The 13,826-nt window shown below is 39.9% G+C and overlaps 1 protein-coding gene across 1 annotated transcript in view; it reads right to left on the bottom strand.

Annotated features, from left to right (window-relative positions):
• LOC133560789 (pyruvate carboxylase, mitochondrial-like) overlaps positions 1 to 12,254 on the bottom strand; it is a 692,938-nt gene extending 680,684 nt beyond the window's left edge. The window contains exon 1 of the mRNA XM_061913719.1: positions 11,898 to 12,254. Coding sequence (XP_061769703.1) covers positions 11,898 to 11,899 — 2 coding nt within the window. The 5' untranslated portion in view covers positions 11,900 to 12,254. The remainder of the gene's footprint in view (positions 1 to 11,897) is intronic.
• Between the last annotated feature and the right edge of the window lie 1,572 nt (positions 12,255 to 13,826).

A 13,826-nucleotide genomic window follows, 5' to 3' on the forward strand; every position in this document is an offset into this window, starting at 1 on the left:
AGCGCTGCCTTAGTTACATTCAAAAATGTACGGGAATGGAAAAACATGGGAGAAAAAAAAAATGTTTTAGTATGGTTTCACGTAAGACAAACATGACACAAAAAGTTTTAATGTTTTCCAATGCTGTAAAAATGTGTTGAATAAATATTACATTTCAACATTTCTGTCAATCAATGTCTATCGGGCGGTATACCTAGGTTGGTAGAGTGGCCGTGCCAGCAACTTAAGGGTTCCAGGTTCGATCCCCGCTTACGCCATCCTTGTTACTGCCGTTGTGTCCTTGGGCAAGACACTTTACCCACCTGCTCCCAGTGCCATCCACACGTCTTTAAATGTGACTTAGATATTGGGTTTCACTATGTAAAAGTACTTTGAGTCACTAGAGAAAAGCGCTATATAACTATAATTCACTTCACTTCAACAAAGGCCTGTGTCAGCCTGCGACACACGCTTCTTTCAGCCCGGCGTGGTGCCAGGCGGGTGGCTGTTGCAAACAAAACAAATACATGTGCAAGCACGTATCATCAAACAAGCTACATCAAAAACAAATATTGCACCCGGCCCACAGATAAGGGGCCTGCAGTCCTGCGTGCAGATTAAAGTTACGTCAAATACACCCGATGTTGAGAAGCTGTCCACTGACGTTGGAAAACAGAAGTCACATTATACGGCTGAGAACACAATCCCGTCAGAGGCACATATTTAGTAGCAAAGTGGCTGTTTTTATGAAGTGATTTCAGTTTTTTTCAGTATTTATTTGAAATGAGACAGGGATATTATTGTGTTTTGTTGCTCAGGTCCGATCGGCTGCGTTGTATTATGCGTGTCAAAAGAGAAGACGATGCTGCTGCGTTTACCCTTGCACTAACTTACTTGGCATTTGCAGAAAACTACCGTATTTTCCATACCATAGAGCGCACCCAATTATAAGGCTCACTGCCGATGAGCGGGCCTCGTCAGGTCTATTTTCATACAAAGGGCGCACCGTATTAAAGAGGTCAAAATCGTATTCTTTTTTTTCTAAATGTAAAACACTTCATTGTGGTCTACATAACATGTAATGCTGGTTCTTTGCTCAAAATGTTGCGTAGATATTGTTTTACGGATCATCTTCAAGTCGCTATCTGTCAGTTGCTTCAGGATGCACCGTTTTTGGGGCGGTCTAATTCACGTGGCTCACTTTCGGCACCGTTTTTTCTCCGTCATCTTTGTTGTAGCGGTGTAGCGTGCAAGGACAGGAGTGGAAGAAGTGTCAAAAGATGGAGCTAACTGTTTTAATGACATTCAGACTTTACTTCAATTAATAAAATAGCAGCATCTCCCCATCAGGGGCTCACTAGTGGAAAAACAAGGCCGGAAATGTGTGCCGTGAAAAAACGTCCAACCGGACCTCTCTAATAACGAAAGTTTCTTGAGTGAATAATGTTGATTCACTACACCGGTATGTTTGACTCTAATATGGCGCGTTTACTCATAGCTATAAGAACTTTACACTACTTTACACTCGAAATGGCAAAAGCGGAGGATAACAAGTAGAGAAAAAGGAGAAGCTTTTCGAATAAGGACTACAAAGGCGGACGCCCACACATTTTCAGAACTTATGCAGATCCCAATTACAGATCAGCAGGTACCAGAAGGTAAGAAAAGTTACTTTTGCATAATATTACAAAACAAAACATTAGCTAATATGTGTTACCTTATACAGACACCATAATGTGTTAAAGCACAGTACAATCCAACAAGCGGTGCGGCTTCATAGCTTACCAAAGTCGTACTAAAACATTTTGATAGATTTTTGAGCGCTGTGTGTAATGTTCTATATTTTCAATAGAACATATAACATTTTGGTGTAGTTTACTTGAGTCATATTGCAGTCTACACATATCTCTTATGTGTGACTGCCATCATATTGCAGTCTACACGTATCTATTATGTTTGACTGCCATCTACTGGTCACACTTATTTCACCATGTACCAAATAAAATAGCTTTGAGGTCATTAACCACAACAAAAATTATTCCGTACATTATGTGCACCGGGTTATACGGTGCAGTCGAGTTTTGAGAAAATGAAAGGATTTTAAGTGCGCCTTATCGTCCGAAAAATACGGTAATAAGGAGGATAATTCACAGAAATCTAACTTTAACTGTATTATTTTGATTGCATATACTTCTTTCAAAAGGCTGAGGTTTTATTTTTTATAACTGCAGGTTGCGTTTCAAGAGCAGGCTGCGGTTCACTGCAATGTCTGTTGCCCAGATAAGCGGGAGAAGAGGATTATATTGAGTTACTGAAAATTGAAGAGGACTGCATTTTATTTCCGTGAGAAATGTCTGAAATTATAAGAGGCTTATTATGCATGATTTATTTGGTTGTACTTTTTTCGAATTCTCAAAATAAAAATGACTTCAGAAATCTGATTTCTTTATTGTAGTTCTACAATTTCATCAATGAAACGAAACATAATACTTTAATATAGTAATTAATGGAAGTCAAAGTTAAAGCACCATCGTACCACAGAGTAGTCAGGTGATGCGTCATTCTTTCCAGGATGCGCTGCAAGGCATGCTCAGTATGTATTCCTAGCCTAAATAGTCATTTGACAGTATTCTAATGTAGCTAATATAGACACTAAAAGCATCGGTTGTTTTCCTTATAGGCTTTTAACTTTTGTGGCCCCAGACAGATTTTTTTTCTTGTTTTTTATATTGGTCCAATAAGGATCTTTCAACGTTTTTGGTTGCTGACCCATGGTCGATACCATTTCTCCTCATTATCATCAAGCTGAAGCTTACGCCAGCTGACATTTTGGAGAAAGAGCGGTGCACATTCTGGATTAGTCACTACAGGTGCAACGATTAGTCGCCATACATTTTGTCGCAAACAAATTCAAATGTCGACAATAGTGACGCCATGGCTCCAAATAGAAACCAACCTACCTGAGCAAACAACAGGAACTGCAACAACACCGCGAGTGGAAACATGAGTATGGGAACATTTCACCCTAAAGAAGTCAAAGAATAACTTGCTCAGTTTGCAAAGTGACACTCGTTTTTCCTGGCAGTATGTCTGTGATGCACATACTTGCCAAGTATGTGCATTTCGGGAGGTGAGGGGTGGGGGCGTAGTCGGGGCGGGGGCGTGGTTAAGAGGGGAGGAGTCTATTTACAGCCAATTCACCAACTCGAGTATTTCATATAAATATATGTCTTAATTAGATTATCCAGAGAATAGTGCTCGATACCGTGGTAGAGTGCAATATATGTGTGTGTGGGAAAAATCACAAGACTACTTCATCTCTACAGAACTGTTTCATGAGGGGTTCCCTCAAATCTCCTGACGATTGAGGGAACCCCTCATGAAACAGTTCTGTAGAGATGAAGTAGTCTTGTGATTTTTCCCACACATACATATATATATAAATATATACACAATATATGTATGAAATACTTGACTTTCAGTGAATTCTAGCTATAATTATTTCATTATATATATAAACAAAATAAATAGTTGAATTTCATACAGCACCTATCAAATACATGGGCTTCCGGAATCAGAACAGACTCACTCACTTGCAGTCAGGTATGCAACACCAAGTAAATCGTTGGCTAATCAAAAAGCAACCCCATAATGCTACAGCCAACATTCACCAGGAGATGGCAACAGACAACATAGATAACTTTTACAGACGGCGTCGCCATGGCTGTAACTTCCTCGTTCGTCTGCTTCGTCTCCTTGTGTGTGCAGTTTTTTATTAAAATCCGTAGATGTTGTAACGTTATTGGGCAGGCAAGCTGTTTATACAACAGGAAAGCGGACGTGAAAACAGGCTGTCCCCACTCATGTCCGCATGGAGCTGGAAGTGGCGTGGCCTCCATCTCCGGCTGAATTTCCGGAGAAAATTTCTTCCGGGAGGTTTTCGGGAGAGGCGCTGAATTTCGGGAGTCTCCCGTAAAATCTGGGAGGGTTGGCAAGTATGGTGATGCAGGAGCATTTAGCGCAAAGGCATGACGTACCGTGTATCGTGAAGATGTGTCTCCGACTCTCCTTCGAAAAATAGTAGAGCTGTGCCAATAGGCCGCTGTACAGTATCGGCCAATTTTTGTGAAGAATATGATCGGCCTTTGCTGATTTATGTCATTTAAGGGCGATCACAAACATTGTTCCCGTTTGACTGACATTTATGGTTCCCCGGCTGACAAGTGGCCAGCAGCTACGTAAACAGTGTGGAGGCCCCCCAAAGTTGGTAATAATCACCTCCATTTTGGGAAATAAACTGAATTTTTTAGTAAAATTATGTATCATTATCAAGTATTATTACTGGAGGACGAGACTAAACTTGTTACATACCGAGCGAAAGCCAGGAACAGGCATGCTAATAGCTAAGTTAACCACTAAGCCAGCTTAAAATAACAACCGTTGCCCGGAAAATGTTTAGTTTAGTTTAAGAGTCCCTTAATTCTGTTTCAGCACTCCAGGGTTTGTGTTTTCTTGGTTGCTGATAATTTTTCACCAGCCTGTGATTAGTGTTTGGGACGCTCACCTGCTCCCGGGCACTAACCAGAGAGCTATTTATTCCTGCCTTTCGCCACGCTCAGTCCGGCTGTCTTGTTTGGTTCACGCAACAGTTACGTTGAATACCTTTTTGATTCCTTCGCCATTTGTTTTCCTTTTTCTATGCTAAGCTTTCCTGTACTTGTGTATTTTGACCGATTTATGGAGAATAAATCATTATTCTACCTGGACACTGCCTCCGGAGCTCGGTCTGCATCCTGGCAAAACCATCCGTGCATTACAACCTTGCTGCTGCATTGTAACTCGGGCTGGGCGATAAATCGATATACTCGATATATCGCGGGGTTGTCTCTTTGCGATATAGAAAATTACTATCGTGATATTCGAGTATACGTTCTCACGCAGTTGCTTTTAGCTGCGGGCATTACACGACAGGGGTTACTCCCGCTTTCTTGGCTCTCCTTCTAAGACAGCAAGCGCACCTTCTTACATACGTCACATACGTATTCGCCCTCTCGTAGCAGAGAGGTAGCGGCATGGGTAATGTTGGCTGTGACGCTAGCGGAGCCGTGCGAGTGGTAATACGAGAGAAAGAAGGTGCGAATCTGGTAACAAATGAAGGAAGAATTAATTCCCAAGAAAAACAGCACGGGGTCCATCGTCTGGCGGTGGTTTGGCTTCAAGTGGGAATATGTCGAACAGACAACCGTAATTTGTCAAGAGTGGGGCAAAAGTGTTGCTACAAAAAGTAGCATTACTGCTAATAAATGATAAATGGGTTGTTCTTGTATAGCGCTTTTCTACCTTCAAGGTACTCAAAGCGCTTTGACACTACTTCCACATTTACCCATTCACACACACATTCACACACTGATGAAGGGAGCTGCTATGCAAAGCAAGGGTGAAGTGTCTTGCTCAGGACACAACGGGCATGACGAGGTTGGTACTAGGTGGGGATTGAACCAGGGACCCTCGGGTTGCGCACGGCCACTCTTCAAGACATCCAGATAAAACCACATTACAGCAGAAAGTAAACAGTTATTGACATGAAATTAACAAATAGATTAATAGGAGTTTAGAGAAAGTATAATATGACAACTGTTATTGTGTCAGCACCATCACTGTCAGTAGACAACAAGTATCTGATCTCACTCATAGATGATCAGTATCGGAACTGTCAGCATAAAACCCAGAGCGAAACTTCCCTAAAAGACAGTTAGGTTGCTAACTAGCTCATTTAAAATTAAAGGACAGACTTGTGTAAAAAAGATTTCAAAGCAAAGTCTGCCAGCTAAACTTTGTCTATATACCTGCGTGCAGCTTTCATCATCATCATAAAATGTCACTTTCTTTTTCAGGAAGCTAGACAGGTTTGGGGATGTTTGTTTTTTTTGTTTGCTGCTATTTTGATTGCTTTTGTTTTGTTTTTAATCAGCTTCTTATTAATCAGATACATTTAAATGCCAATGGCTCAATAAGAGCCACTGAACAGGTGTACGCTTCATACCCCGATCAGTCAACCAATTGTTAAGATAGTAAATGACAAGCCGACCATTAAAACAGTCATTAGTTGCAACCCTACTGGTCACCCGGACACTAGACAAACATTCACACTCACAGTCACACAGCTTTTCTTTGGAACATTGTCAATTATTTCCCTGTTTGTTGTTGAAACAAGTTGAAGGGGATCCATGATTATTTGAATCTAAATTTAAAACATCTTTTTTGTGGCCTACATAATATGTATTGGGTAAGTTTTGGTGTATATTTTGCGTACTATAAATTCCGGATTAGAACTTTTTTCCTACGCTTTAGACCCTGTGGCTTATAAAACTGTGTTGATAATTTGTGGATTTTTGTCCGCTGACAGCCATAAAGCAAATGGTTTTCATAAAACACAAGCAAAACATTGGAAAGGTGCTTTGTTTGTACTATGTAGGTCTGTACGATCACAACAAATTTTTTCACATCATCCGATCTCGATTAATATCACCATTTTTTTTCTTATTAAAGCGTATTGTCCTGTGAAGGACAATACGCAGTAAAACATCCCTACCATTCACTACTGCAGTATTTTGTAAGAAAATTTCCAACATGATTAATCGAGGTTAAGTTGTGTTTCAACTTCCGTGCGAGTGTCCGTCATATTTCTTCATTTTGTTCTTCCAGGTTGCACTTCCGGCCGGGCGACCCGTGCAATTGACGTCGAGTGGTATAATATAATATAAATATAAATACAGTCTATTATACAGCATTATTCACATGTGAATAATATACAGTCTATTATACAGCATACTTAACATGTGAATACTATAAATACAGTCTATTACACAGCATTATTCACATGTGAAAAATATAAATACAGTCTATTGGATGGATGGATGGAGACAGATAGATAGATAGATAGATAGATAGATAGATAGATAGATAGATAGATAGATAGATAGATAGATAGATAGATAGATAGATTAGATCTTTTCTGATTCCTTCTACAGCATTATTGACATGTGAATAATATAAATACAGACTATTACACATCATTATTCACATGTGAATACTATAAACACAGTCTATTACATAGCATTATTTACATGTGAATACTATAAACAGTCTATTATACAGCATTGTTCACATGTGAATAATATAAACACAGTCTATTATACAGCATTATTCACATGTGAATACTATAAATACAGTCTATTACACAGCATTATTCACATCTGAATAATATAAATACAGTCTATTATACAGCATTATTCCCATGTGAATAATATAAATAGTCTATTATACAACATTTTTCACATGTGACTAATATAAATACAGTCTATTATACAGCATTATTCACACGTGAATATTATAAATACAGTCTACTATGCATTCAAATACAGTCAATGCTGTAAAATTCTGTCGAATAAATATTATATTTCAACATTTCTGTCAATCAGTGTCTATCGGGCAGTATAGCTCAGTTGGTAGAGTGGCCGTGCCAGCAACTTGAGGGTTCCAGGTTCGATCCCCGCTTCCGCCATCCTAGTCACTGCAATTGTGTCCTTGGGCGAGACACTTCACCTACCTGCTCCCAGTGCCACCCACACTGCTTTAAATGTGACTTAAATATTGGGATTCGCTATGTAAAAAGCGCTTTGAGTCACTAGAGAAAAGCGCTATATAAATATAATTCACTTCATTCTACAGCAGGGGTCTCACACACGTGACCCGCGAGACGTTATTTTGCGGCCCCCACCTTAAAATAAAAGTTAAATGTTAGTGTGGTCCGGGAGTTTTACATGAATGCCGCTTGACAGCTTTGTGTTATTTGGGTCCAAAATGGCTCTTTCAACTTTCTGGGTTGCCTACCCCTATGTTAGTGTAAAAGCTGCAAATGAGTGAAAGCGACAGAGACGTTGCCACGGAGACGAGGGTTTTCTTACGTGCCTGAATGCAGTCACATCGCAACACCTGTCCATCAGTAATAACAGTCCCCGAGAACCTGGACCAATTCAAACCATTATGTTTTTTTTTATTGTTTAATTTGCATTGTTTTACACAATGAACATGACATATATTTCTATATGACGCCAGATAACACTGCGGGAGCCCTAACTTTTTGCGCTCGCTATACCGGTGCTTTCCCGGCTATTATCCGCCGGCCGCCATGGTGGTGCAGGGAGGAAAAGCGGAACAACACACATTGCGGAATAAACATTATTCTCCGTGCGTCGGCTAAATACAAATATATTTCACAACCCCAAACATGTCTTTTTCAAAGCCTGCAGTGAAGAGAAGGGTTAGAGATGAGTAAAGACAATTCCAGGAAAAGTGGGAGATGCAATATTTCTTTGTTGAGCACAGGGGCACCCCGACGTGTCTTATTTGCGAGAAAGTTGCGGTGCACAAGGGATACAATTTGAAACGTCATACAACTAAACATGCAGAGGAGCATGCAAAAACATTTTTAAGAAATATTTTCTTGCGGCCCAGCCTCACCCAGACTCTGCATCCAGTGTGGCCATGAATACCATCCATCCATTCATTCATTCATTTTCTACCGCTTATTCCCTTTGAGGTCACAGGGGGCGCTGGTGCCTATCTCAGCTACAATCGGGCGGAAGGCGGTGTTCACCCTGGACAAGTCGCCACCTCATCGCAGGGCCAACACAGATAGACAGAAAACATTCACACTCACATTCACACACTAGTGAACATTTAGTGTTGCCAATCAACCTATCCCCAGGTGCATGTCTTTGGCAGTGGGAGGTACCCACGCAGTCACGGGGAGGACATGCAGACTCCACACAAAGTTCCAGAGCCCGGGATTAAACCCAGGACTACTCAGGACATTCGTATTATGAGGCAGACGCAATAACCCCTCCACCACCGAGCTGCCGGCCATGAATACCATGGATAGATTTACGTGGAACGCGACTTAAAGGCCTACTGAAACCCACTACTACCGACCACGCAGTCTGATAGTTTATATATCAATGATGAAATATTAACATTGCAACACATGCCAATACGGCCTTTTTAGTTTAATAAATTGCAATATTAAATTTCCCGCGAGTTTCTTGTAGAAAACGTTGCGGACCAGGATGTTTTTCGATGGAGAAATTGTGATATATATCTTACCGAAGACATCAGTGGATTATTTGTTGTCCCGCAGCAGCTGTGAGCTTGGCTTCTCTGCTTCTCTCTGAGACAGTGTGTGTTTACCACAACCATCCGACCTCGAGGTATGTCTTTACAATCTTTACTTTACAATCTTTAAAATCTCACTAAAACACTATTAAAACAATAAGCAGATAAGGGATCTTCCAGAATTATCCTAGTAAATGTGACTAATTACATCTGAAACGCTAACACTGCCGCCACTTTTTTTTTTTTTCTCTATTACTTCACTATAAATATTTTTATTCACGAATCTTTAATCCTTGCTCAAATTAATGGGGAAATTGTCGCTTTCTCGGTCCGAATTGCTCTTACTGCTGGTGGCTCCCATTAAAAACAATGGGAATATGTGTGGAGCCCTGCATTTCGTAACGTCACGCGGACATACTTCCGGTAAAGGCAGGGCTTTTCTATTAGCGACCAAAAGTTGCGAACTTCATCGTGGATGTTCTCTACTATATCCTTTCAGCAAAAATACGGCAATATCTCGATATTGCAAAAATATGGCAATATCACGATATTGCCATATTTTTGCTTAAAGGATTTAGTAGAGAACATCCACGATGAAGTTCGCAACTTTTGGTCGCTAATTGAAAAGCCCTGCCTCTACCGGAAGTCGCAGACGATGACGTCACATGTCGATGGCTCCTCACATATTCACATTGATTTTAATGGGAGCCTCCAACAAAAACAGCTTTTAGGACCGAGAAAACGACAATTTCCCCATTAATTTGAGCGAGGATGAAATATTTGTGTTTGAGGATATTGAGAGCAACGGAATAAAAAATTTAAAATAAAATTAGAAAAACAATTTACAAACACAAGCTATGGGATGACGTAAGAGGAAACGTGACCCTGGAAGTAAATGCGTCATCCCATAGCTTGTGTTTGTAAATTGTTTTTTAATTTTATTTTTTATAATATAACGTTAACAAAACTTCTGTATTTTTATAATATAGCCTTATATTTTTATAATGTAGCATTATATTTTTATAATATAGCGTTAACAAAACACCTGTATTATGTAAATGGGGGGGGGAAGGTTTTTGTAAGGGGGAAGAAATTTGGCGTGACAGCTACAGCGATCCCCCGCCACCCCAATGGGAAAAACGGTAGAAAAATGGATGGATAGGTGAAATTACATATTCTACCACGGCACACCAGACAGTACCTCACGGCACAATGCCGTGGCACAGTGGTTGGAAAACACTGAACCCTCCTTTAAAAGCCTACTGAAACCCACTACTACCCACCACGCAGTCTGATAGTTTATATATTAATGATGAAATATTAACATCGCAACACATGCCAATACGGCCTTTTTAGTTTACTAAATTGGATTTTAAACTTCCCGGGAGTTTTGTCCTGGAAACGTTGTGTAATGATGACGTGTACACAAGACGTCACGGGTTTTTAGGAAGTATGAGCGCTACGCACACACACAGATAAAAGTCGTCTGCTTTAACCGCATAATTACACAGTATTTTGGAGATCTGTGTTGCTGAATCTTTTGCAATTTGTTCAATTAATATTGGAGAAGTCACAGTAGAAGGATGGAGTTGGGAAGCTTTAGCCTTTAGCCACACAAACACACGGTGATTCCTTGTTTAAAATTCCTGGAGGTGAAACTTTCCTATGGATCAGAGCGCAGTCAAGAGAACATGGATCCCGACCACATGTCAACCAGCAGGTTTCAGTGAGAAAATTGTGGTTAAAAATTCAGTTCTTACCGGAGAAAAACTGAGCTTGTGCCGTCCATAGCTGCCGTCAACTCCCCTGAGACACTGGCGTCAAGACACCCAGTCGTGGACACACACCTCCGACTATCAGGTACTATTAAACTCACTGAAACACTAGCAACACAATAGAAAGATAAGGGATTTCCCAGAATTATCCTAGTAAATGTGTGTAAAAACATAGCAATCGCATTTTTTTTTTAACTTTTTTTTTTCCTAGTCCATCGCTATCAGTATCCTCAAACACGAATCTTTCATCCTCGCTCAAATTAATGGGGAAATTGTCGTTTTCTCGGTCCGAATAGCACTTTTTGTTGGAGGCTCACATTAAAAACAATGTGAATATGTGAGGAGCCCCACACTTGCGACGTCATCGTCTGCAACTTCCGGTAGAGGCAGGGCTTTTCTCTTAGCACCGAAAGTTGCGAACTTTATCGTGGATGTTCTCTACTAAATCCTTTCAGCAAAAACATGGCAATATCGCGAAATGATCAAGTGTGACGCATAGAATGGACCTGCTATCCCCGTTTAAATAAGAAAATCTAATTTCAGTAGGCCTTTAACAAAACGTCTGTATTAAACATGACCCGAAAGTAAATGGGGGGAAAGGTTTTTGTAGGGGGGAAGAAATTTGGCGTGACAGCTGCAGCGACCCACCGCCACCCCAAAGGGAAAAAGCGGTAGGAAATGGATGGATAGGTGAAATTACACAATCTCCCACGGCACACCAGACAGTACCTCACGGCACACTAGTGTGCCGCGGCACAGTGGTTGGAAAACACTGAGCCCTCCTTTAAAGAAACACTTGCCTTGACCTTAAAAAGTTAAAATTCGAGGCCTTCCACACAGTCAGCTCAAATCAGGCATGACTCCAACTATTGTTAATGAATCCTAACATTTGCCAGGAGGTGACACGCAGGACCACGCCGACACTCCGCAAGGGAAGGCGGAAGACTCACGCCGTCCGGCAGTACTCACATGTTGTGCAGAGCCGCTGTCAGGTAACTGGACACCGAGTGTTACTGGTCGACTGTTGAAGAATGTTTGTTTGGCTTGGTCCACGCTGGCTTGCAGGAGGAGGAGGAGGGACAAGAAGAAGAAGAGGGCGCGCAGGGAGTTTGTGTGCGTGTATTTATATGCGCAAGGAGGGTAATTTGAGGACGTTGCTGTCCAACACGCTGCGGCTAACTGTGCGAGGCTATCAGCTAGCTATCAGCAGCTCCGTAGGGCGGATATAAAGTGTGTGTGTGCTACTAAGTTAGCTGGCAGCTATAAAGTGTGCTAGTGCGCCTCCCTGCCTAATCCCCCACACTCTTCCTCGAATGTGACGCAATCTTAGACCCCGCCCCCCAGTATGCTCAGCCAATCGCGGGACGTGACGTCACATTAGTAGCGCGAGGTTTTCGAAAGGGGCTCGAAAACTGTCGACATGACGTCACAGCATGAAAAGAAAATTGTAAAATAAATATTATGATTGCAAACCTCATTATACCATTGGCTAAGTTTTATATTCATATATTTAAGTTTATCAATACCCGACCTCTTTTTTGTGCCTTTAAAAATGAATTAGAACTCTACGTTAAAACACACTACCGCTAACAACCAAAAAGCTGTGAAAACGATGAAGCTGTGTTCCAAATTTAAATTATTACTGAACTTGTGTGAGCCTATGGCTTTGCACTTTGTTATATATGTATGTATATATATATATATATATATATATATTTATATATATATATATATATATATATATATATATATATATATGTAGGTGTGGGAAAAAATCACAAGACTACTTCATCAGATGAAGTAGTCTTGTGATTTTTTCCCACACCTACATATTGCGCTCTACCACGGTATCGAGCACTATTCTCTGGATAATCCAATCAAGACATATATATATATATATATATATATATATATATATATATATATATATACATATATGTATATACAACCCATTTACTTGTATAGCGCTTTTCTACCTTCAAGGTACTCACTCAAAGCGCTTTGACACTACTTCCACATTCACACACTGATGGAGGGAGCTGCCAAGCAAGGCGCTAACCAGCACCCATCAGGAGCAAGGGTGAAATGTGCTGCTCAGGACCCTTGGGTTGCGCACGGCCACTCTCCCACTGCGCCACGCCGTCCCTATATATATATATATATAATATTATATATATATATACTATATATATATATATATATATATATATATATATATATATGTATATTTTATATATATATATAAATAATATATATATATATATGTATAAATAATATACATATATATATATATACATATATATATATATATATATATATATGTATATATATATATATATATATGTATATATATATATATATGTATATTATTTATATATATATATATATATATATATATATATAGGGACGGCGTGGCGCAGTGGCAGAGTGGCTGTGCGCAACCTAAGGGTCCCTGGTTCAATCCCCACCTAGTACCAACCTTGTCACAACGGACGTGACAAGGTTGGTACTAGGTGAAATATGTATATATATATATATATATATATATATATATATATATATATATATATTAGGGCTGTGAATCTTTGGGTGTACCACGATTCGATTCAATATCGATTCTTGGGGTCACGATTCGATAATATATCGATTTTTTTCGATTCGATTCGATTCTCGATTCAAAAACTATATTTTTCCGATTCAAAACGATTCTGTATTCATTCAATACATAGGATTTCAGCAGGATTTACCCCAGTCTGCTGACATGCCAGCAGAGTAGTAGATTTGTATTAAAAAAAAGCTTTTATAATTGTAAAGGACAATGTTTTATCAACTGATTGCAATAATGTTAATTTGTTTTAACTATTAAACGAACCAAAAATATGACTTATTTTATCTTTG

The sequence above is a fragment of the Nerophis ophidion genome, linkage group LG10 (genome assembly GCF_033978795.1).
Source record: "Nerophis ophidion isolate RoL-2023_Sa linkage group LG10, RoL_Noph_v1.0, whole genome shotgun sequence".
Classification (NCBI taxonomy): domain Eukaryota; kingdom Metazoa; phylum Chordata; class Actinopteri; order Syngnathiformes; family Syngnathidae; genus Nerophis; species Nerophis ophidion.